Here is a 24,650-nt window from a genome sequence, read left to right on the forward strand (position 1 = left end):
GCAGGCTTTGTCTAGATAACAGACCCTTGCACAGATTTGCCCTGGCATATATATCAACCTGCAGTCCGAAGGACTGTTTCTGCTCTCACTTCCCTCCTGCAGGAAGACAAAAGCCCCCTTTCCTGGGCTCATCTACTTCAGGAAGAATAAGCAAAACAGGATAGTTCACCTGGTTGCATTTCTACTTTCTCCTCATGCATACAAGAAGCAGAGACCATGCACTGGAAATGAATCTATTATGAAAATCTGTGTCAGATTTTTCCAACAACTGAATCCCCATAAATTATAGACAGCTTGGCCCATAAAAGCTTCAGCTGAAGAGTTTCTTCCAGAGACAGTAAGCAGCCTACATCGTTAACAGGAAGAGAGGCAGCAGATATGTAACTCTTAATATTTAGTGTTAATACTAAATCAGCCGCTTTCTTCATGAACGCCATTTCTCAAACATTTTCCTAATGCAAATGATTCTGATAATTAAAAGGAGAAAAGCCCTCTGCATTCTTCCCTGGTTGCAGCTATTACCAGAGCCTGGTAACGCATGCCTAGGATGCACAGGGGTGGAGGGGATTAAAAAAAACAGCCACACATATACATATACACACACACACACACCCCCCAACCTAGAGAGATTACGGATCCAGAGCTATGCCCAGCATAAAGCAACTCAGCCTCCCATGGTGGCAACTACAAACCTGTGGCTTGAATTTACCCTTGGCTTAGAGCAAACAAATTCAGAGACCCTTTCACTCTCCTGAGCAACAGAACACTAGCAGTTGTTTCTACTATAGACACCAAATAAATTCCAGAACATTCCTGACATTGAATACACAGATCTGACCCTTTTAATTAGTGAGCAATTTTTATTCAGCCTGTTACAGCTACTAGAAGCACATTCTTTCAGCGAAGACTTGGTTAGCGCCCAAATCCTGCTGCCCAGCTCTCAGTATTCCAAGCACAGCAGCACTGTTTTGGTGGAAAAGTCTCAGAAACTGCACTCTGAAGCAGCAGCAGTCATCTTGTCCTTAAAGCTGCAGCACATCTAGGCACATTAGCCAGTTTACTCAAAGGTAGGGTTTATGAAGTAGTAGCGATGACAGAAAAGTGACTTGAAACTCGTTACCCTATTCAAGGCAGAACTACTCCAGTAGGCTTCCTATCCAGCCCCAGAGGAACCACAGCTTCGGCTGCCCTTAAGCCTCCAGGCATAGTCCCTACTCCAGAAAGAAAACACTAGAGCAACAGGAATTGAGATAAAAGGCATTTAATTCAAGTCATAAATTCCTCTAGACACGGGTATCACACATTCACTGGAAACTACGCGTAAAGCATTAATTATTCCATTACTGCCCAGCAAAAGCCAGCTCTGCTTGCCCTGTGCTAGCAAGGGCCACTTGCACAGCCATTCCTGCTCCTAGGAGCAAGCTGTACATTTGTGTGGCAGTTCCCCCCCTTTCTATCACACTAGAGGGGGAAGGAATCCATCCCTGAAGCCCAGGCTGGGGGCAGCTGCCCAGACCCACAGTGTGACTTGGGGGGACAGAGCTGAAGGGCAGGCAGCAGGGGAACTGCGGCTGGGGGAAGAGAACTGTTGCTGTTCAGTTGTCTGCTTGCATTTGGCTTCACCTAAAACCAACAGTTGTTTCAAATCCCTGCCTACACACACCGGTGTAAGTCGCTATTGTTTAAAGCAGATTTAAGGATTTACACTGGTTTTCAGCCACCTTTTATTTGATTAAAGGGAAACAGAGGGGCTCCTCCTACTTAAGCACGTTCTTTTAAAGTAAAAATAGATCAACTCATCTTAACCCAACAGTGTAAGTCCTTGAGGTCAGGACAAATCACGTGGCTTCTTGCACAAACCACGGGAGGCTCAGCAGCCCAAGATACAAGAGATCCATCTCCCAGTATGGGATAACAAAATCACCACCCAACGGGGAAGGCTGCATTTCTGTCCTGCAGCATGGATACAAGAACAGTAATCCTGAATGACACAGCTTTTTTTCCACCCTAGCACCCTCTGGAAGATACTCCAATGCATTCTCAATGTTTCTATAGGAAAGTCATCTCCACTTCTGCTATTCTTGCTTCTGTCACACTCCCCTCCCTAGCACTTACACACGCCTCTCCTGAATCCACAGCATCCCATCCTCAATTACTCCTCCAAAATCGACCTTCGTCAGCCTCCTGTTGCTTCCACTACCCCCGCCTCTCCCCTGTCTTCCTTCTCACTCATGTTTTTGAATAAGAATATTTTTAAAAAAAATTTAAATCATCCATCAAGGTAATTTAAAAAGTTGCCCCTGCTGTTCAACACTGCATTTCAAAAGTCACTTGGCTACCCAGTCATTTTGATAAGTTTTAGAAAACCCACTTATGTTAAGTCAAGAAAACACTGCACACCTGAACTTAACACTATCACCACCAGTGTACACCCACAGAAACACCCTAGAAAGAGACAGTGTGCTATACCAGCTCTTCAAAAAGTTGCATGATGCAAGACTGAGGAGCAGCATGCTATGATTTCTGTGTACTCCTACAGGTACAACAGTAGGATTTAAAGTACTGCAGGCTCCAGGAATTCAAGTCTGGAGAACAGCTTCCCTGCTGTTTGCATGCAAGAGTCACATGGGCTTAAGACGTCCCTTGATCAGGAACCAGAAAAGAAAAAATAAAGTGTAATTCCAAATTAGCTTGCAACATGACCTACAAAAAAAAGTTTTCTGGGTGACAAGGTATACATGAACAGCAGAGCATTCATCTGATACAGAGAGCATATACATCCCTCCTGGTGGCAAGATGCTCCCATTGTAATACACAGGCACACAGTAAAAACCCCTCTGGGTACCCAGTCACCAGTCTGAAAAGGTGAACACTAGCCATTCACATCACATCCTTAGAAATGAATAATCTAACTACACCAAGTCATCTTTAATTACAGGAACTTCATAAGGAGAGCCCTTTTTAGACTTCATGCTCTCCAGAGGAATGTTAATTTGTCTGACTAATTACTACCTTGCACTTTCACACGAGGGAAAGCGCTATTACTGGCACTTGAGAAAGCAAGTTCTCACCATCTATTTGTACCCATTTCTTTTAACTATCCTCTACCACAAAGCTTCCTACCCACCTCCAGAGCTGAGCTCCATCCTGAGAGAGTTAGGGACATCTAGTTGCTGGGTAAGATGATTTATAAGACAAGTCCCCACACAGAAACCTATCAAAATTGGACTAGAAATTAAATGAACTAAGTATTGAAGGAATAATCTGGGCAAATAATTCCTGAAGCTTTGTGGCTAGAGCAACTGGGAAGACCCATTGGAGAAATATTTTGTTGGAGAGCTCCTGATAACCAGTTTTGTCTTCTTGCTGAGCCAGCAGGAAACATCAAGTCATTAGGAAGCAGCGATCCACAGTACAAACAGCCCTCTGGGATTAAGTACTACCTAGATAAGCATGTACAAGGCACAGCTGGACTTAACCAGAGTTAACTAGTTCTCAGCTAGGAAGACAACAGCCCAAGCTGTGTGGTGCAGTCAATACGCTGGACGGAAGCGAGGCCATCCAGAGGGACCCTGACTGGCTTGGGAGGTGGGCCCATGTGAACCTCATGAAGTTCAACAAGTGCAAGGTCCTGCACCTGGGTCAGGGCAACCCCCAACATCAGTACAGGCTGGGCAGGGAATGGATGGAGAGCAGCCCTGAGGAGAAGGACTTGGGGGTGTTGGTTGATGAGAAGCTCAACATGACCTGGCAATGTGCGCTTGCATCCGAGAAAGCCATCCGCATCCTGGGCTGCATCACCAGCAGCATGGCCAGCAGGTCGCGGGAGGTGATTCTGCCCCTCTGCTCTGCTCTGGTGAGACCCCCCCTGCAGTGCTGCATCCAGCTGTGGGGCCACCAGCACAGGAAGGACATGGACCTGCTGGAGTGAGCCCAGAGGAGGCCACGAGGATGCTCAGAGGGCTGGGGCACCTCTCCTATGGACAGAGACTGACAGAGTCGGGGCTGTTCAGCCTGGAGAAGAGCAGGCTCCGGGGGGACCTCACAGCAGCTTCCAGGGCCTGAAGGGGCCCACAGGAAAGCTGGGGAGGGGCTTTGGACAGGGGCATTTACTGCTAGGACAAGGGGTGACGGCTTTAAACTGAGAGAGGGCAGATTTAGATTAGGTATCAGGAAGAAATTCTTTACCGTGAGGGTGGTGAGGCGCTGGCCCAGGCTGCCCAGAGCGGCTGTGGGTGCCCCATCCCTGGCAGTGCTCAAGGCCAGGCTGGATGGGACTGGGGGCACCCTGGGCTGGTGGAAGGTGTCCCTGCCCATGGCAGGGAGTTGGAACTCGATGGTCTTTAAGGTCTCTTCCAACCCAAATCATTCTGTGATTCTATGATTCACAGTACTCTTGACAGATAGGACCAGCTGCTGTTTGGAAACTCTTGCTGCTTCAGCATCCAAGCTACCTCTCTCCTCCTGCATTTGATGCTACAAACTGCTTCCCAGGTCATCCTGCTGTCAGGCAGACATTCAGAACAGGTTTATGCCCCATCACTCTGAAACATAACAGCATCTACTGGTCTGGCACTTCTGTTATATGTAGTGCACAGCTAGGATAGTATATATACTGTGGACTAATTTTTACCTGTTGGCATCTAACTGGGACTTCCTGCTAGCACAGATTACATTCCTTACTTGTTAGAAGCCTTACCTGCATTCCCAGCCAGATGCTGAGCACAGAACACCAAGAGGCACCAGTTAGAGTGCACTGTCACATCCAGCTGCTGTTAACAAGGGCAGAAAATAGACCTCAGCTTTGCAGGAGAGCAGCAGCACTAGGGCAGCACTTTCACTCACAACGGACAGCAACCACCTGCTATTGCTCAAGCATGCTGACTTCAGAGTGGAAATTTAAAACTTAAAAATCCCACAAACATTCATCTGGTATCACTGTAGATTCAGGTAGAATATTAGTTTTAAGGATACTCCTGCATTTAATACTTGCAAAAACAATCAGTACACCAAGGATGAGAACCAGTGGCTCCCATTTTGAGGGAGCCTGATAGGTTTTCCAGCTTGCAGACTTGACTGGGAGTCGCATCAAGTTTACCAGAATTTATATGCTGACCTTCCAACTTTAAATTGTCTCTCACATGCTCTGGGAAATGTGCGAAATACCTCCTCACCCTTTCTACAATTAAAACCAAACACAGCTACCACATCCTGCAGCAGCTGTTGTGGACACATATGCTGCATAACAATAGCTAACAAGAGCCTGCAGAAGCAGCACCTATAAATAGCATCAGCTAGAGCTTCTGTAAGAAAGGGTTAGGACCACAGCACTATCAGTGGATTGGAAGGGATGCAGCTGAAGCTCTTAAGATCACTAAAGAAAAAAAAAAAAAAAAAAAAAAAAGATGAAGGAGGCTGAGATTTCTTCCTTGCAAGTTGTTCTCTGGTTTGCTTTCCCATGCCAGGCACCTACTTCCAGTCAGCAAAGCAGAAGAGCTCCCTGCCAAGATGTCAATACTGGCTAGTGCACTAGCTCTCCTCAACACTGAGCCCCTGCCTCTACAGGCAGTTTCACCCCCAGCTGCTAAACTCACAGCACAATGTGTGCTCTGCAGCGTTTGTTCCAGTACGTCAGGGGTTTTCTATTCTCTTAAGTATGTGCCACGAAAGAGCAAACACACAAATGCATTAGTAGCACGATCCAGCCCTTGAACAGCTCAGCCTTGCCGGCACAAAACGTGCTTCCAAACAGATCACACACCAGATCCACCACCTACCAGCCGTTGATATGAAAAGTGAACCACAAGATGCTGCAAAACCACAGCTGTCTCATTGTTTTCTCCTCTCTGAATAGGGGACTGCTCCCAGCCCTGCAGAGAGGCAACTAAGACCCATCTGGAGTCTTGGGCAAGAGTAGACAATGCTTGGAATCGTAAGACACACAGTGCTCAACCTCTGGGCACACATCTGTAGAGTACAGAGTATTCATTCTGCCCAAGTCAAACCAAACTAAGTCTAAGGCTCCTTCCAGAAGTCTGCAAACATGTCACTGCTTTCAGATGCCCCATCGTTAACTTTCTAGGAAAGATGATCCTTATTTGTGTTGACAACAAAAACCAAACCAAACCCAAACGCCAGAAAAACAAAATGTAAATTTTTAACTTCTTCTGCCCATGTTCTCTAATGACTTAATTTTTCTTGGTTTTCAGCAACCCTTCTTTTCACCTCACCTCCAAAAGCTTCTATTGCTCAGTCAAAACATGAAGTGTTGCCAACACTAGCACCATTACTAGCAAACTTTGGCGATGGCATATTAGTACAGATAATGAAACGCAGCAGTGACTTCCACAGACTGCAAAATCTCAATACCCACTCCCGTCAAATGCCAATACTTCCAAACCCCAAAGAATCATCTGTGCCTCTTTCTTCCTAATCTACCCTTCCATGTATTCATTCTTTTTGGACACCAGATTTTATGAAAACTGTCTAAACCTGATAAATATTTCAACTGTACCCATCCTATTTCAGCAATAAGCTCCCAAGTGTCCTTGATTTACCGCTTGCAAAATACCGAAGAGGAGGACAGTAACTCTTCACATGGATCAAACCACGAGGCAGTTCAGCAAGTTGTAGGAAGTAAGAAAATCCATTACAGATGTTTAAAAGATAATACCAACTGGAAAGAGGGATTACTGCCAACATTCATTAACTACAGACACAGCATACCAGGTATGAAAACACCATCCCAAACAAGAAGGAAGATCTTTCAGGCATTGACCGTACCTGCACACCAGGGTTGCGATGATGACACACCATGCCGTACAGCAGCAGTCAGCATTTAGATGCTCTTCACTCTTCCGATGGCGGCAACACAGCCAAAATGAGTAGAACAAGAGAAAAAGCAGGTCCAGAGCAAGGCAGGAGAGCGCGACGCCACCCAACAGCAACAGGGCCTGCGGAAAACAGAGATGGGCATCACATCTGGCCACGGCACAGCCACAGCAGGGGATGGGAATCGGGGCCCAGATGTTTGAGGGCTCTGCAGTAAGACAGCACTTCTGAAAGCACACCTTGAAAGCAAGTTGTTTTGTGAGTTTTGTATATTTTTAAAATGCAATCAGGAGATTTTTAGCCCCATTTTCTCCCCTCTGGATCACACTCCATGAAACCATGTTCTGCACCTAAGCCATAAACAGCCAAGCCATTCTGTTCATCCCAGTCTGCAAATAGCCTAAGTGAATCAGAGAGGGCTTCCTCTTTACTCCTGAGCGGAGGTCAGCAGATTTAAAGGGGAAAAAAAAAAAAAAAGTTCAGCCAGCTGCCTCTATCTGTACAGTTCTTTAATCTTCATGAATAAATATGCAGGCTTATTCATTAGAAATCCAAGTGCATGAGTGGGTTTGAAAGGGGGTGGAATTTATTATACGTGCGTGAGATTGATTTTAAAAAACCAAATCCCCATGCAATGCTTCTGTTCAAGGTAGACCTAGAATAAATTTTAAACCCCTCCATATACCATCCACATATATAGGTACAACAAACGTGGATGCTACAGACATACTGGCTTTAAGCTGAATTACTGTGTTGTACTTATTTCTACTCAGATGTTCCCAGGCGGAAAGGAAGCAGTGTTTAATTCCATTCCATTTTTTTATTTTATTCAGATAATCCTGGGTGAAATAAAAAAAAAACCATGCAAAACAATTTTGTTAAAGTAAAAAAATAATTTAAATCCACTCTAACACCAAACCCAGCCACACTTTCCCATGTGAATAAAACAAGGACATTATTTCATCCATAAGCTTTTTTTCATAAATCCTTGGTAGCGGTGACAAATGCCAACTTATTAGAAATTACTCAATTACCTGGAAAGCACCTAAGGCACCTACTGCTGCCCCGATATTGGGAAGACAGACATAGATCTGTATCACCAAACCTAAACCAAAGGTTTGGGTTTTTTAAAATCAGTATCTCTTCTTTCCCCACACAGAAATTTCTTACAGAACATTTATACACTTCCTCCTGATTGAAACAGCCACCTCCTCCTGGTCAAAGAAATAAAACAAAGAACGCTGCAATTAAAGCAAAATTCTATACAAAACTCTAACTGTTAGACTATTTCTAACAGGGTCTGGTAGTAACTTGCTCTTCATAGGCTCTCCTTCCCCTTCTTTGCCCCAGCTCTGCTCCACAGGTACTCCCTGCTGAGTTATTATCCTGGCAAACCATACGAGCCGCACAACATACTTTCCAGCCAAGAACCGCCAGTGCGTGCAGGCTGTAGGTCCCATCAGCCATACATAACGAGATCCACACCAGTTAAACCTAACTGCTGCATCAGAGATACTCCACGTAGCCATGTACTGTTTGCTTTCCCAGCCTTAAAAAACCCACCCAAAGCCCATCAAGCCCACTGGGATGGGGGGAGCTTACAGGTGCCACTTTCCCAAACTAACCAGCAGAAACTCTGTCCCACTGTAGAAAGCAAACTGTGGGATCTTGAACAGAAAAGAGTGGAGGTGGAAGGGAAAAAGCCCTATCCCCCTTTCCCATGATTACGCCAGATGGTGTGCACACTATTTGAGTTCCTGAGCAAAAAGGGGCCATCGAGAGGGAAGCTGCGTTCGCAGCCCCACGTTCTCCCACTTCTGAAGCCTTGCCATGTATGAGCACTCAATGCTAATTTAACACATTGGCATACCAAAGCTCCTCGGGGATATTCTTTATTTTTTAAACATGTCAGGCTGCTGTAATGCAAAGCTTTCTTGCACTGCTTGCCTGCACTTCTTTTTTCACACCCTCAAACCTTCCTGCACAAGTTAAAAGGCATTACTGCTGGAAAGATGAACTCAGCTGAAAACATCCTCCCAGCAACTCTTCATCAGCAAAAATTCACACTGCAGCTCCAGATGTAAGGGAACAGCCTCCACTAAAAGGAAAAAAAGGGAATACTAAAAAGAAAAAAAAATAATTAGAAGACTGCCACGCAGCAAGCAACCTGAAGTTCTCGTTTTGAAGGGACACTTCATTTATGCTTTAATTTATGCATCTGGCCAAAGGGACTTGGCTGGCCACTACACCATGATCTGTGTTTCATTTTCCAGAGAATATTTGTTTTCCATTAATGGATACGTGCCATGACAACAAGTGAAATCATCCAGCAGAGCAGTTATTAATCTTGCTGACTGATGAGTCAGTTTAGGACCCAGAGGCTGGCTGGCAGTGAAAGCCTGGTCACAACCAAAGATATGCCTGTGCCTGCTTGTCAGGATTAAACGACAGTATTTAGGAAAAAAGGGGGCTGAGGTTGGATAAATCCTCAGACACTCCATTCTGCAATAGTAAATCTGAGACTCTGTTATCCAAGCCCACGTTATCCCAAGTAAATGTAAAACTATGCACTGGGCCTTTTGCCACAGAAGAGCATCACTTCATCTTCGAACATTTGCTGAGCTATCAGAACCTTTATAGCAAATGATGCATGAACTGCCCTTATAGGAAAATGGGGACAACTTGGAGGAGCAACATTTTACCATCATGCTGACACTAATGGCAGAAGTGGAGACAGACCAGTCCCTGAAAATGAGTGTAAATCCAAGTGGTATCAGCCAGACTGGCAGGAGACAAAGCTACAGTGTTAGGAAGCACTTTCAAAATAAAAGTTAATAGCAGTACACAATGAAGTAACCACACGCAGCATTGCTAGCTTGGAAAGGCTCCATGAAACCTGAATACATTCGGTCTTGTACAGGGACAGTGTTCGACAGCCTGCTACAGTGTTAATAGACTTTCTCAACTCTAGCATGGTTGCCAGAATTCATGGTATTTACTCTCCCACTGGGAATAAGGCGGCAAAAAAGGGGCAGAAAACATAGAGGTCCCCATGCACAGAGAGAGGCACCACCACAGTAAGAAACACTGTGAATAGCAAAAGCATCCCCTGGAAAAATACCCAGGGGCTGGTTAGTGCTTCCACATGGTATGAGGGCACCCATAGGTGCTGATACTAGGCTGATCTATGGGTGTATCATTAGGTATACAGTTAGCAAAACCCCTTGGTCTCTGAGACCACACCTTACATTACTGCGGATCAATTAAACCAACATACAGCCTTGTGTACTGGATGAAAAATGTCTATACAAAGGATACAGCCACTTTCAGCTTGCAAGTTCCAAACTGTGATCCACATCATTAGTTCACTGAATGCATCTGTGGACTGTGGTCCTGGAAGGCTAATTTTAGGTGCTGAAACTGCACTTAAGGGATGTATACTCCATTCCATCCCAGCAGCCACAAAAAGAAGCTATCTACATAAGAACATGAAAAAAAGGGATATGTAAGATACATTTGAGTCTATTTCCTTAGAAGGGAAAGCCTAAAAAAAAAAAGCCATGACACAGTAATGTAGGAGGTAAACAACCAGCCACAACACTAATGTGGAAGGTAAACACCAGGTTGCATTCACAGCAAGTGTCAAGGCTTAGCACTGCCTTAAGTGCTCTTTGTTTGTCACTCAGCTGTAGAGAGGAGTGTTGGCTTGGGGACCCTTCCCCACACTACCGTGCCCCCTCTACCACAAAGGTACTTGGTACAAGAAGTCCTGGCAGCAGAAGAATTTTATGAAGTTCATTCCGAATACACATGGGCTCAAAATAATCCATGTATTTATGAAGTACAAGTTTTACCCAGCTCAACCGATCCAACTTCCAATTACCACATTCTTTAGACCTTAACTGTACTAACAGCAGCATGGCATAGTGAGCAGCTCTTTGCATGGAATAGATGATAGCGATTTCTGGACAGCACTGCTATTTTACTATAGTTAGAAAATCTACTAAAACCTCATTAAGAAATTTGAGAGCAAAGCTGAGGCACTCAGGTGGTTCCTGAAAAGCATCAGTTTTGCTTTTAATCTTCCACCAATAGTTTTATAAGGTATTTCACCTTAAAACTTTGTAATTCTAACCCACAGGACAAAACAGCTACAGCTTTTGAGCATTGCAACAACACAGCTGCCTTAATCTTTGCCAGACTGAGAACTGTTTGTAGTTTTACCTTAGAGTTAACTTTTGCCAAAAGTTAAGCTTTCCACTGAATCTGCAACTAGTGTTCCTTCTGGATTTCCATGCAGCGACTTGAGATTGTGATAATAAAACAGAGAGAAGAGGTTAAAGGAGTGTGGGAAGAGAAAAACGTTCACCCAGAAGAACAAATGAAGCAAACTGGGCTGCTGCCAAAGGAGCACTCATCTATTTATTCCATGAAGGACGGAAGTCATCTTAGCAAGAAGAAAAACTGCTGTGGAATAGCATCATGCCTACACTACTTCCTACACCATTTTTTTTCCCCCCAGACTTCACAACATCTTTAGGAAGCCTACATACTCATAGATGATGCGTAACTATGTCCTACCAAACTGATTTATTTTTTTTTTTTAAACATTGGTGACATGACCCCCTCAACTTGTTCTGAACTTACTGTGTGTTCACAGACTTTATTTTCAATTCTGAAAAATGCTGTACTTGGTGGCTGTTGAGATGCTCAAGTGCCTCAGGATGCCTTCCATCCCACAGACTCCACAGAAGGATGCAGGCTTTGGTAGGGAATAAAGCCAACTGCGTATTGGCAAACATAACGTGGGGGAAGGATGTGGAAACCGCTGCTGATCTCAGCACTAAATCATCCATATCTCCTCTGCCCGGGGGACAGGCCTTCCCAGGCCAATTACTGCACTCAACACAGTAGAGGAGCAAGGCTAGGCAGGAAACATGCTGTGGAAGAGGTTTTCCCACGGTACGGAGATGTATTCTCCTTCATGAGGGATCCCTCAACAGCATGGAAGAGCACCATGGAAACAGGGACAAGGTTCTACCATTTCTTCTCCTTGTACAGACATCTCCCAGAGAAAGCACGCTGTTGCAGTAGATATATATATATATATATATCTAGGGCAAGTCCACACTAGAGCAAGCAACATAGGCCAACATTTTGCCTTTAGCTTTTTTTTTTTTAGCTATTGGTTTTCCTTTCTGGAAAAAGAGAAAACGCCAGAGATTATGTCATGCTTTTTTTTTTTTTTAAATCACCTTAAAACAATACAGCAGACATAAAAATAAAACAGATCTACAGTTGAAACATATCCTAGCATCACTAGACAGCTCAAATCCATTTAGCCAAGTTGGTTAAACCAACAGGCTAGCTTCCTCAACACTGAGAAGCTATCTACACAGGTAAAGGCATCCCACAGTTAATTAGTATTAGAGCTGTGAACTAAAGCCACTTTAATTACAAATGAGTGTTCACACAGGGTTTTAGTGTAGCTTAACTAGAATGGCCTTAATTCAGTGTAGTTTAATTCACTTTAGTGCATTTAAAGTGGTTTAACTAATCTGTTTTGAATTTATTGTTCCAGTTAATTCAGATTAATTTCTCAAGTGCCCTTGTGCAGGCAATGACTGAGAAGGAGGCTAGGATGATTAAAGATTCATCGTTTCCTCCATACTAACATTCTGACCCTTATTTTGTAATTAAATACTTTCAACACTGCTTTTATATTTGGTCCAATTCAGAAGCCAGCAATGCAGTGGCCAAAAAGACACAATCTTGCTGATACTCACTTTATTGCAGTGACCAACGTGCCATACAATCACCACCAGTTTTGAGAGCTGTGGTTAAACAGTGTGTAGCACAGGTACGTCTGCATACTTCAACTTCCACAGGTTACGTGGGGGCAGGTGCTAGAATTCATCAGAGCATCTCACATCACAAACCAAAGAGAGATGGCACACACTGAGCAGAAAGGATTTGCTTAACAATTGGGTTGGATTTTTTTTTTCCTGCCCACGAATGCAGATCTAAGCCGTGCTAATCAGCAGTGAACACTGAAGTCCTATTGGGTTGAAGTCAAATAACAATCCATTTATTCCCTTAGCTGTTACCAACTCAGCAATCTCCATCTTACACAGCAAGGAAACGTTCCCAGAGGTAAGGGGGTCCTCTAAATTGGATGTTCTTATCCCTAGTTTCTCCATAATGCTGGCTGAAAGCCTCTATGCACTACAGTGATTAAAAGAATGAGACACTCTCACCAAATTCAGTTTCCACTGACAGGTCCCCACAGACTAAATCTTTATTAAATGAGGCTTAGCTCAGAACTGGCAGCTTGTCAAATGAGCATTCTCACTGAAAAGGCGGATTTCCTTTCTGGGGATTCTGCAAATTCTCTTGCAGGGCTCCATAAAAATAAAAAAAAAAAAAAAAAAAAGAAAGAAAGAAAGAAAGAAAGAAAAAAAAAAGGCGGCCATCACAGATGCATCAGTGTTCATGCAGGTCTTTGCCCCAAATCCCAGAACAGCCAAATGTGTAAGGAATCCTCCTGGGAACAAGCCTTCAGCTTTAGAACTTTACTCCTTCTAGTATTGCCAGTTGAACAAATTTAAGACCATTAGTTAACTTTGTTTAAATGCAAGAAGCAGATAAATATTTGGAACACTGAGGTGAAGGGCACCGAAAGGATAGCTGGAAAAATTCAGTGGGTCTCCTGCACTGCTTGTGTCCACGCTTAGCTTGCCCAGCTCACCTGTGGCAGATCCGCACAGTTTCACCAAGACATTCCTTTCCCACAACAGATTAGCTCACACATTCCCCCTCAGCAGTAGCTCCTCTTCCTGAGGTCTTTTAGAAGCAGCTTTATTTCCTTGGTTAGAAAGCTGTATCATCCATTAAAGTCTTAAAACACAATCTCCTTGCAAGGCAATTTTCCAGCAAACTGGATAATGGAAAGAAACCCCATGCTATAAGGGAAGTATGAATTTAGTGCTCCTACAACTCAAGAATAAGCAAGCCCTGCCTGCGTTACCTGGCTCAAGCCCAAGTGCTGAACAAATTCCCATGCCACGACAGTTCCCCATCCCCAGCTCTGCGGTGGGAGTTCAGCTATGCTCCTGCTGGCCTGGAACTCCCTGAAGGCAAGATGTGGCACTGCCAAGCTGCCTGTTGCACACAGACAGGGACCAGGGCACGTTTGCACAGCCCAGCATGTGAGCTAGGCAGTACTGGTGTATTAAAAAAAAAAGGCAGGAAATGCTTAGGCCTGAAGCCCAGTGACTTAATCCAATTTCCATCCTTTTTCCCTTCCCCCTCCTACAAACATGGGCTCTCAGAGACAATACACTTCATTTAGAGGGGACACCCCCACACACTCTCTTCTGTGCCTATCCTTACACACTATCAGGCAAAGTGCTGGGATGCTGCATATTTATTTTTTATTAAAACTACCTATGCTGACCATGCATACTCTGCAGACACCAGCCTCAAGGATTTTCTTTCAAGACTCCAGCTGTAAGAACCCTGTGCTTTATTGCAGGCTAGATGCTCTTTAGCTGTTGCTGGTTCTTATTAGATATGGTTTGAAACCCAAATATTCGTACAGCTCTTGTGCATTTCAAGAGTTCTCCACAAAGATAGGGTCTTTCAGTAGAGATGATTACATGCATCATCTACAAGTCTACCGTTCCCTGGCAGGACCTAAACCTTATTTACAGGGCTGGATAGGTAAGGACATGGCACTGGTTAAGATTAAATGCCTATTTAGGCTCACAGCAGCTTCTTAATCATGTCCTCTTAAACCAGCCAACCAAGTTGGAAGAGATCAGCCACTACAGGGTCTGAAGACACTGAGCTCAACCCTCAGCTCTGATGTGCAGAGCAGGAAAGGTCTGGCAGGGAGGGCACTACACACTGCATACACCATGCAGTACCCCCTTAGCAGGCAGCCAGGCTGCTTCCACACATCATTTTTATTTGGAAGGGGATAAAGGTGACACTGAGAAGAGAGGGGAAGGTTGCAGCGGATATAAGCAGAGCCACCCTGAAGTGGAACAGAAAATTAAAACTTGTCCCAGTTATGGAAACTCTTCCCAAAGGTACATCAATCCATCAAAAGCGTTAGCCCATCCCATCATCAGGGATGGCAGTATTTCCATAAGCATGGCTGCTGTAGATAATGCAGTTCTGCTTGCTTCTACCATTATTTTGGACTTGATGTTTGTCTTCAGTGATACAGTATCATACCACTTATATTAGTTAAGAAGTTTTGCTGGGCAAAGATTTATTCGGATTTTTTAGCAGCATATGCATTTAGTTGAACAGGATGCAAGCACAAGCATTCTTCCTCTCACTATGTTTTTCTGGCATCTTCTCTATGCAGCTTGTGACTTGCAGGCATATCAAAGCAGCTCAGAGAAAACAGTTTCAGCAGGGCCACCCCTCATCTACCCCAATGTTAGGGCTTAACCCCAGCCAGCAACTCAGCCCCACACTGCCGCTCACTTGTTCCCCTCCACTGGGGTGGGGAAGAGAATCAGAAGAATAAGAGTGAGAAAAATCATGGGCTGAGATACAGACAGTTTGGTAGGTAAGGCAGAAGCCACACACACACACAAGCAAACCAAGGAATTAATTCATCACTTCCCATGGGCAGGTGGGTGTTCAGCCATCCCCAGGAAAGCCGGGCTCCATCACGTGTAACGGTGACTTGGGAAGGCAAACGCCATCACCCCAAACATCCACCCCTTCCTTCTTCTTCCCCCAGCTTTATATACCGAGCACAGCGCCGTATGGTCTGGGACATCCCTCGGGTCAGCTGGGGTCAGCTGTCCCGGTCGTGTCCCCTCCCAGCTCCTGGTGCCCCCCAGCCTGCTCGCTGGTGGGGTGAGGAGCAGAAATGCCCTTGGCTCCGTGTAAGCCCTGCTCAGCAGGAACTGAAACATCCCTCTGTTATCAACACTGCTTCCAGCACAAATCCAGAACACGGCCCCACGCTCGCTACTGTGAAGAAAATTAACTCTAACCCAGGCAAAACTAGTCCACCCAAGTGATAAAAAACCCACACCGAGTTTCCAGATTTGTCTCCAAAAAATTAACTTCATGTGGAAATTTAAGAGAAGATATTTTTAACCATCACACTTGGACTGGAGTGATTCTGGAAAGCTAGGGCATATTGCCTTTCATGGGTTTTCACTACAGGACCGTGCATGGCACCCCATTCCCTTCGTGACTCACTGCAACCTTCTGCCGCCAAGCAATTCTGACGGGACCGTAACCAGGATCTGCTTAGGCGTGCCCAAACAGGTAGGGAAGCTCATTCACTTTGGGGAGAAATACAACAAGACTAACAGAAGCAGCAACTTTACCTTTGTTCCCAAGCCCTACGTGTAAATAACATACTCCAATGTCTACTCAGACTGACCAAGCTCATTTTTAAGGAGACTGTTCAGGGTAGAACAATAATTTACGGCAAGACCCTGATCTGCAAAGAACATTAAACACTTAGTTTAAATCAGCTATACCCAGAAACAAGGAATTAGTACTATCAGAAGGACTACAAGAGCATCCTGAACTGTACCACAGAGGAACACAGACAGTATGAGGAAACCCAAGAGATAAGACAAACACAGAAAACGTGATCATCACTGGGCCAGTGGGGTTGTACCCGATTCGTTTTCAGAATGACATCTTGCCCAGAAAATTCTCAATGGCAACATCTCTGCAGGCACCATTTTAACCACATTTATGTCTTAGGAATTTTCTGTGCCATGCATCTAGTCCTGCACACTATGAACTCAAGGATAACATTTGCTGCACTGAACCACAAGCAATGCAGAATGACTTGAGAGAGAGTCCAAATTGGCATGGAAACTCCAGATTGTTACTAAGATTAGCCTTGAAAGGGACCTTAAGGTGCCTGCTAACATTTGTAACTTGTTGCATATTATCAGCACTATGAAGAGGTCTTTTCCTAAACAGCAGCTAATTAGGAAAAGGTTTAAGCTACAGCAAGAAGCTCTAGCATACACTTTTAACTCAGAGGCCTTCAAATGCCAAAAAAAAAATTAATTAGGAAGAGATACTTTCTGGCCAAGATAACAAACCCACCACAAATGGCTTCATAACCTGCTTCTATTATCACTGAATGGACAGGAAAGTAAGTTGCTGTAATTGGGCTTCTGGTTTTATACAGTAGTGATGAGAATAGGCTAGGCTGGTGCTTTAACATGGAGTTCACGTCCAGTTTGTGCTCAGTGTGCAACCTGAAGTCAATCTTCTGACTCAAGAGCGAGAAGTTTGGAAAAACAAGAAAATGACAACAATAAATGGGACACTGCATTTCCATTGATACTTAACCCATTCAGCTTCATTGGCATTTGTCTACACAACTGAAGCAGGCCAAAATGCTGTTTACACAGCAAAAACTTGGTGTAGTTCACAACACATGTTAAGCCTATGGCAGGGCAAGAGAAACAGCACTCTTGATGACATTAGCAAATCACACTGTTCTAGCTGCCCTGACAGCTGACCTCTGGAAGGGATAAAGAGCAAAACCAAAGGCAAACAGCCCTACATCTTTAAAAAGTCACAGCCCATTGTGCTACAGCTAGCAGTCCATATGACAACTTCCTTAAAATAATTTGTTATTTGAAGTCAGCTTTAATGCAGTATGTCAGTCATGCGGAGAGGCTGCAAAGAACTAGAAAGGGGCAATATCCCATAGGGATGCCTCCCGTAAGCTGGGAAAGGGGGAAACACAGACCTCTGACCCATCTATTGACTGTGGACCTGAGCTGACCTCCTTGCACAAACAACGCAAACATGCCATTTAACTGTCAGAGGCAAACAAGTGCCACACTTCTCACCATAAATTCACTCAACTTCCTCTTTGAAGACTGCTGCAGTCAGGGTTAAAAAACCCCACAAACTCAAAACAAAAAAGCAACCAAACACAAAAAGAAGGAGAAAATCTCTTCCTTCAATTTAAAGCTGTACATTTTCCTCACCCTAAAAGAGGCTCATTCATGTGCAGGAAGCATTTCCACATTGAGTCTTCCTTGGTTTTATTTTGGGGTTTTTCCTTTTCTTTCTTTAAAGAAAAAAAAAAAAGCTCAAAAAACTTCAGGGACAAAGACAACCAATATTCACTATTGAGAACCTTCAAACCCAGGGGAAAAAAAAATATACCATAGAGAGCCTAACAGAGGAAGCAGATCAAAAAGCTATCCAAGTTAGCCAAGACCCACCACAGTCACAGCTGGAGCCTGTGTTTCTGCACCACTGACAAGGCTGGGAGCGTCATTAACCACTTCTCTGCTCGGCGCTGCAGCCCGCGCGAGGGAAGCAAAGAAAGGCCTCACGCAGGCTCCTTGCCAAATGCCGAGAAGGGATCAGGGCCTCCGGCAGCTATACTGAAGGGAAATAGAATTTGAAGAGAGATGCTTTCTTTACAGCTCTCTCCCTATTAAGTAGCGCCGAGCTGCAGATGGCCCTCTCAGCAACCAGGGTAAAGTCAGATGCTTCCCCCTCAAGAGCAGCGTTCTGGCAAGCAGTCGCAGCCTTCCCCCTCCACTTCTGCTGCCCAGTTGTCACGCTGATAAAAAGGGGAGCATACACTTTTTAAATTCACCTCCTGAAGGCCATTTATGAGAATAGGGAAACAGCTAACAGCAGATGTGCATGTAGACTAAAACACCTGCAGTTACAAGTCAACTATGGTGCCACAACGTCCATGTCCAGAGGGCATCCCACTTCGCAGCTTCAGGTCTGAGCAGCTCTTCTCACAGTTTCTCCATTTCTTGACTGGGTCAGGGGAAGACAGGCAACTGTCTTCTTTCAACTGAGCAAAGCTGTTCAAGTCTCTTGGGGCTTGTCTGCCTGCAAAGCTGAAAGTTGTCATGGACCATTGGCCTACAAAACTTTAAAGTACTGGGATTGTATCAGCTATTTAAGGACAAACACATCTCACTTTCAGCTTCCATTACCACCAAGTTTTGGGAGTAAGGAGGATGCAGGGCTATTTTGCTGTAATAGCAGTTACATCAGTTAAGCAACAGGTATTTGCCCCACTGTGTCCATTTTTTTTTTTATTAGCTGCTCTGCTTTTCCCAAGACAGCCACATCATTTCCACTAGAAATCAATGCACTTTATAGGTAAACTAATACACACACAGCCCTCCTTCAGAGATTCTTCTATCCAGCTCATGAGATCAGTGCTGGTGGGATTCCTCAAGCTCCTGCACAGGTATCCATTCATTCACCAGTTCTTCTGAATTGCATCTTGAGCCTGATTTTTCAAGAAAGTTCCCAGAGTTCTCTTAGAGGTTCTGCCTACACTAATGTCACTGCTATATTTAAGAAGGAATCACACTAAAGTGGTTTATAACATGCTCTGGCAGGGCAGTGTAGACATAGCTAAATCCTATTAAGCTACTTAAGTTGCTTTCCCCCTCTAAAGTCATCTGTCAAGTGCTGGCACTACACACAGCAGCCAACTATCAAACTAGCTTATCAAGAGTCATGCTTAACACACCAAACAAAACAAAACAAAAAAAAATCAATCATCACATACATAAGGAGGAGAAACTGGGGCAGTGTGCCGCTCCAGTAACCTCCTGGGATCCCAGAGGGTGGAGAAGGCTGATGATTAGCTTTTCATTACAGTTAGATTGTAACCCACTTGCACACCACTGGACTTTAATAAAGATGAAATAGGAATAACTGTTTCTTTATGTGTTTGCATTGACTATTTTGAAAGAACTATATGAAGAATATGGGAATGTAATGCATACTGTTTAAACAGAGATCACACTAGTGGTGGTGGGTAAGTCGGAAAACACAGCACCGTTCAGCCTTAACTCAGCAACCCACAGAAAAGGGGGAAAGGGAAAGCAGTATTCAGTTGTCTAGTCATGTCTTTTCCCAGTAACTTGAAAATAGGCACCACAGAGTCCTGAAAGATTAATTCCCATAAATGTTAAATGCCCACATTTAAAGCTGCAGTTTTATAGCATTTGCTCCGCTAAGACAACATGTTACTGCTATGAGATCTCAGAGACAAACCTCAATTTCATAGATGCCATAAAACAGAAAACAATAGGCTAGAAGAGACCTCTGGAGGTCACTATAGCACAACCTGCTGCTAAAAGTAGGGCTAATTTAATAGATGGGGTTGCTCAAAGCTTTGCCCAGGCAAGTTTCAAGTGTCTCTAAGGCTAGAGTTTCCAAAGCTTGTCTCAGCCTCTGCTCCAGCACTACAAATAAAAAGCGTTCATAAGTGACTCCACATGAGTGCCATTTCCCATTGCAACTTCCGTGGTTGTCACTTGTCCTTTTGCAGGACACCTCTGAGAAGAGCCTGGTGCTGCCTTCTCCAAGTCCCTCAAATGTATGAAGGTTGCTCACGGATCTGTCCTTTTGCTGCCTCCTCTCCAGGCTGAAAGGTCCCACCAAGCTTCCCTGCCTCTCTTTACATGCCAAGCTCTAGCCATCTCAGTGGCCTTCCCCAGGCATGCTTGTTCATCCACATCTCTCCTGCACGGGGGTCCCAAACAATTCTGCAGTTACACAGCATTCATGCTGCCACACGTAACTAGAGAAGAGCCCATGCACACGAAATGGCTGATGACTCCATTTTAGGGCTATTTTCAGCTTGCTTAGAGGGCTAGGCAAAGCACAAGCCTTCAGAGCCCAGGTTTGCCTCCAGTTGCATGACCTACCCCGCCTGACAGAGTCACAAAGCACCAAAAGGTGACAGATCTTCCCCCACGCTGAACAGCACGGACAGTCGCTCTGTGGGCATGAGAAATGCAGCAAGTACCATTTGAGACCAAGTGAGAGACAACAGCATGGATGTTATTCCTCAAAACAATAAAATGAGACAGCTGAGCTGGGAGGAAAGGAGAGGTAAGGAAAGGAGGAAAAAAAAAACAAACCAGCAGTAGAGAAGTTACATGCTTCAGACTGAAAACAAGGCATCTCGGGAATTATTCGGCAAGCCCAACTGCATCGATGCTCGTGCATCCCATTGGCTGCTGCCTTCCAGAACTGCACAGCAACGAGCCCAGGAGGTGGGATGCTGCCAGCACGCATGAGAGCTCCCCGCTCAACCCCTCCTCCGCATCCCCACAGCCCAACCCGACGAGCACGGCTACTGCTCCCGCGCTCCGGCTAATCGCAATATTGATTGACCTCTCGTGGGGGAAGCGCAATCAGGGAGAGACAGCCAAAGGAGGCAGGACCTTGGTTAAATGAATGACAGGGTTGATGCAGAGCAGGCACACGGGGTTATTTCAACAAAAGCAGTATAGGACAATCCCATCTTCGATCTCAGTCCACAACTCAGGTTCTCCTTGGTGAGCGGGAAGATGGTACTGCAGAAATAGGGATGGAGTGGAAGGAAAGAGGTAAGATGTGCACTTGTGCTTGTGTCTGACACAGGTCAGAGAAGTGCTGACACCCAAGAGGTATTAATACTCCTCAAAGGCAGCACTGCACAGCACAGGTGCTGCTCTTGTAGGTGTTTCACCCCATTAATTTAGGAAAGCGAGGGAGAAAGTGTCACAACAGAGAAAGCTACCCAGCTCCAGCTCTCCTACAAAAGGGGCTCCAATCCCAGGGTCCTAAACCATACCGACATTTACAAAAGAAGATCACAGCTTCTCACAGAAGGACAAGCAGGACAGTACAGAAATTGGCATCATGTGGAAAAGCAGCTCATCCAGCTGTTGAGCTTACCACCACTGCAGCCACAAACAAATCAAGCATGCTATGCATGTGGAGGTGTAAAGCTAGTTCTGGTGTCTGAGCACGACAGCTCACAGCAGGAAAGCTTGTTACAGCTTTCCTCTAGCACAACCACCTAAACCAAATCACCATTAGATGCAAGCAAAAAATAATTTAAGACACACACAAAAAAAGTGGGCTCTAGCACAAGGAAAGTCTGAAATTCTTTCCATCGAGACCCAAAAATCATTATCTTCCAGAAGCACTCAGAGTTAGAGCCAAGCAAAGGATGTCCTGAACTCCTCTGCCCCACTTCCCAGCATGTACAGGAGAAGCTTGTCTTCTGAGCAGTCACTACTGACCAGGTATCTTCACTGACAGTGCCTGGTTGCAGTGCTGACTCTCAGCTTGGAAAAGCAGAGCTAACAGAAGGAGAGCAGCTGAAAACTGAACAGCAAAACAGCCCAACTTCTACCACTTCTGAAAGAAAGCAAGTCAAAATTCTGCTGTCACATTCCAGAGTTGGCCACTGAAAACAAAACCAAAAACCACGGCAAGGTCTTAGGGCAGCATAGTGAACGTACAAAGAGTGTGACAAGTTGATGCTGACTACTACTGAGGCCTGTACAAAATCCCAGGTAAGCTACAAGCATGTGGCAGGGGAAGATGACGGAATTTTTTTTTGAGAGAGAAAGTATTTCAGAATATAGGCACATACAACTCCTAGATTTTTACAATGGTCCTCCGGAGTCCCACACACTGTCACCTTCACCTCTACCCTGGCAAAGAGAAGCGTGTTAGAGGGTGCAGAAGCACTAGCATCCCTCCCTTTTGCCATCACACAACTGTAACTACAGCAATTGTTTATGCAGCCTACAACCACTGCCTGCTTCCCACTATTTATAAACCAGAAGTCAAACCACTGCAGAAACAGCTATGGTTTATGTCACTGCCTCCCCTGAACCGCCTGCCCCTCAGCTGATCACACTGCACTCAGGCAGATGAGAAGCACTAGCATGAAGGCAAACAGGTAAGCCTGGCTCCAGACGATCAACCTCTGCAGTGAAATGGGAGGCCCTTGAGGCAATCCATGCTGCCAGCTCTGTTGGGGATAGAGCAAAGAGCAGATTTAATATCTTAAAGATAAAAATCACAGATTCCCCGCATGCACACATACATAACCATAGCAGCAATGGTTTTGTGTCTCAGACAGAGAAAAATCTCCAAGAAATACAGCACCTTCCCCATATACTTTGTCAGAGAAGCAGTAGATCCTGCCAGCATACCCAGTACAAAAACATTTTTAAACTTTAGGGACAAAAAGTACAAATTCATTTGAAAATCTGTCACATCTTTTGTTAGGTCCCTTGAATTACATACAGCAAAACTAGTTGTAAAGACATTTAATAAGCAGACAGCTAAGGATTAGATTTCTTTATTACTCGGCAGTAGTCAAAAAAGGTTTGTAATCATTTATATGGGCATAGTTCTCAAGCTTATAAGTTACTGGTTTTTTCTGAACCAACTTGCTTTTACTTCAACAAAAAAAAAAAAAAAAGATGTAAAAAGTATAGTTTTAACAAACAAGATCTTCCCAGTACTGACAAAGTACTACTTTCCCCATTAACAACTGCTGCTATATATGGTGTCAGATTTTTCTTTCTCTTCTCCAGCATCACAAACTGAACATTTACCAACAGAAAAAACCAAGAGGACCAACGTGAAAAGCTGTGACAATTCAGCACTGTGATGGGTAGGCTGGCTCTCACTGGGCTCAGACAATCACTCAACATGCCACTGGTAGGGTCTCCAAGCTGTAGGCAATGCCACACTTACTAAAACAGCGCCAGGAAAATAAGGGAACAGTAGGCAGCATTGTTGCTTCTAAAACTCATCATTTACCCCATCCACAGGAGGAAGACAAGGTTTTCCTCCATTTTCGTCCCATCTTACAAAAAGGCTATAAATCCCTTATGTCCTCAAATAAGAGTCTGACTTTGATAGCTGCTACACAAATACTAAGACTTGTTGTTTAAGCAAGCTATCCAGAGGTCATCATCTATCCATTCTGGCCTGCTGGAGCAGCAAAACACTGCAGACACAACTCCACCCTAACAAGCAAGGCTATTTTTGCTTTTGTGCTTGAGGATCAAAGCTTTTCCCTAAAACACTATGATCCCAGGGGCTAAAACCACTTTGGTAACAGCTAAGGCGGGAAGAAAATCCTCCAATTTCAGGATATTTAAGACTCAATCAAACACCAAGTTCAGGATAACAAGCACCATGCAAGTTATGCGTTACACTAGTATGATTGATAGCACAGCAGCAAGAATGCCCTATTAAAACCTGTAACCAAATCAAGGGATTCCAATATTCGTAAGAACTTAAAAGCACTACCCTCTAGGATACTAGAGAATTTCCCCTTAAAAGACTGCTCACCTCATTGACAGTCATGTTGCTTTTCATAATCTTGTCCACAAATTCAATCAGGCTCCAGATAAAAATCTAATCAAGTTGGACAGGCTGAATTGCAAGGGCTGTCTTTTAAAGTCCTTTAACAGGAGGTCAGCTCAAAGTAAGCCTCTGATGTCCCAGGACTCAAGCCGGCTTATTTCATGTAGTTCATTGCTGTAGGCACCAAAGACCACCTTGGCTCCCCAAACTATTTTTAATCCTCACTCTAGTGGAGCATATGATTTCTAGAGAAGCTAGGTTTAGTCTTCTGTCCTTTTGGCCTTAGTGATTTCTCCAGGTACAAAAATGGCTCTCCTAGGTAGAGGAAAAGCCTACTAATTGCAGAACTCCTTTATTATAATCGTTCTTCAACTTAAAAGTTTGTCCCTCTGGAAAAGACGGCCATCCCTGAGAACTACTGCCAGTCTGAAGATCACAACCACCCTAAAGCAAATATAAAAGCACCGACAGATTGCCAGGCAAATAATTTACATCTAGGAAGACCTCATAATTTATATTTAAGACATGTTGGTCACCTCAGCCTGTCCTTCAGGGACATCCTTTTTCTTTTCTTCTCTCCCCCCTGCCCCCCCTCCCCCCAACTGAAAAGACAAACTTTAAGCCATAGCCAAGATATAAATCCT

At 44.5% G+C, this 24,650-nt stretch overlaps 1 protein-coding gene across 3 annotated transcripts in view; it reads right to left on the minus strand.

The window, feature by feature from the left end:
- Nucleotides 1-24,650, minus strand: part of TTYH3 (tweety family member 3) — a 74,904-nt gene that overhangs the window by 27,791 nt on the left and 22,463 nt on the right. For all 3 annotated transcript variants that reach the window (XM_040593486.1, XM_040593484.1, XM_040593485.1), the window contains exon 2: nucleotides 6,784-6,953. In XM_040593486.1, the coding sequence (XP_040449420.1) occupies nucleotides 6,784-6,953 (170 nt within the window). The remainder of the gene's footprint in view (nucleotides 1-6,783; nucleotides 6,954-24,650) is intronic.

This window comes from Falco naumanni, chromosome 4, assembly GCF_017639655.2.
Source record: "Falco naumanni isolate bFalNau1 chromosome 4, bFalNau1.pat, whole genome shotgun sequence".
Classification (NCBI taxonomy): domain Eukaryota; kingdom Metazoa; phylum Chordata; class Aves; order Falconiformes; family Falconidae; genus Falco; species Falco naumanni.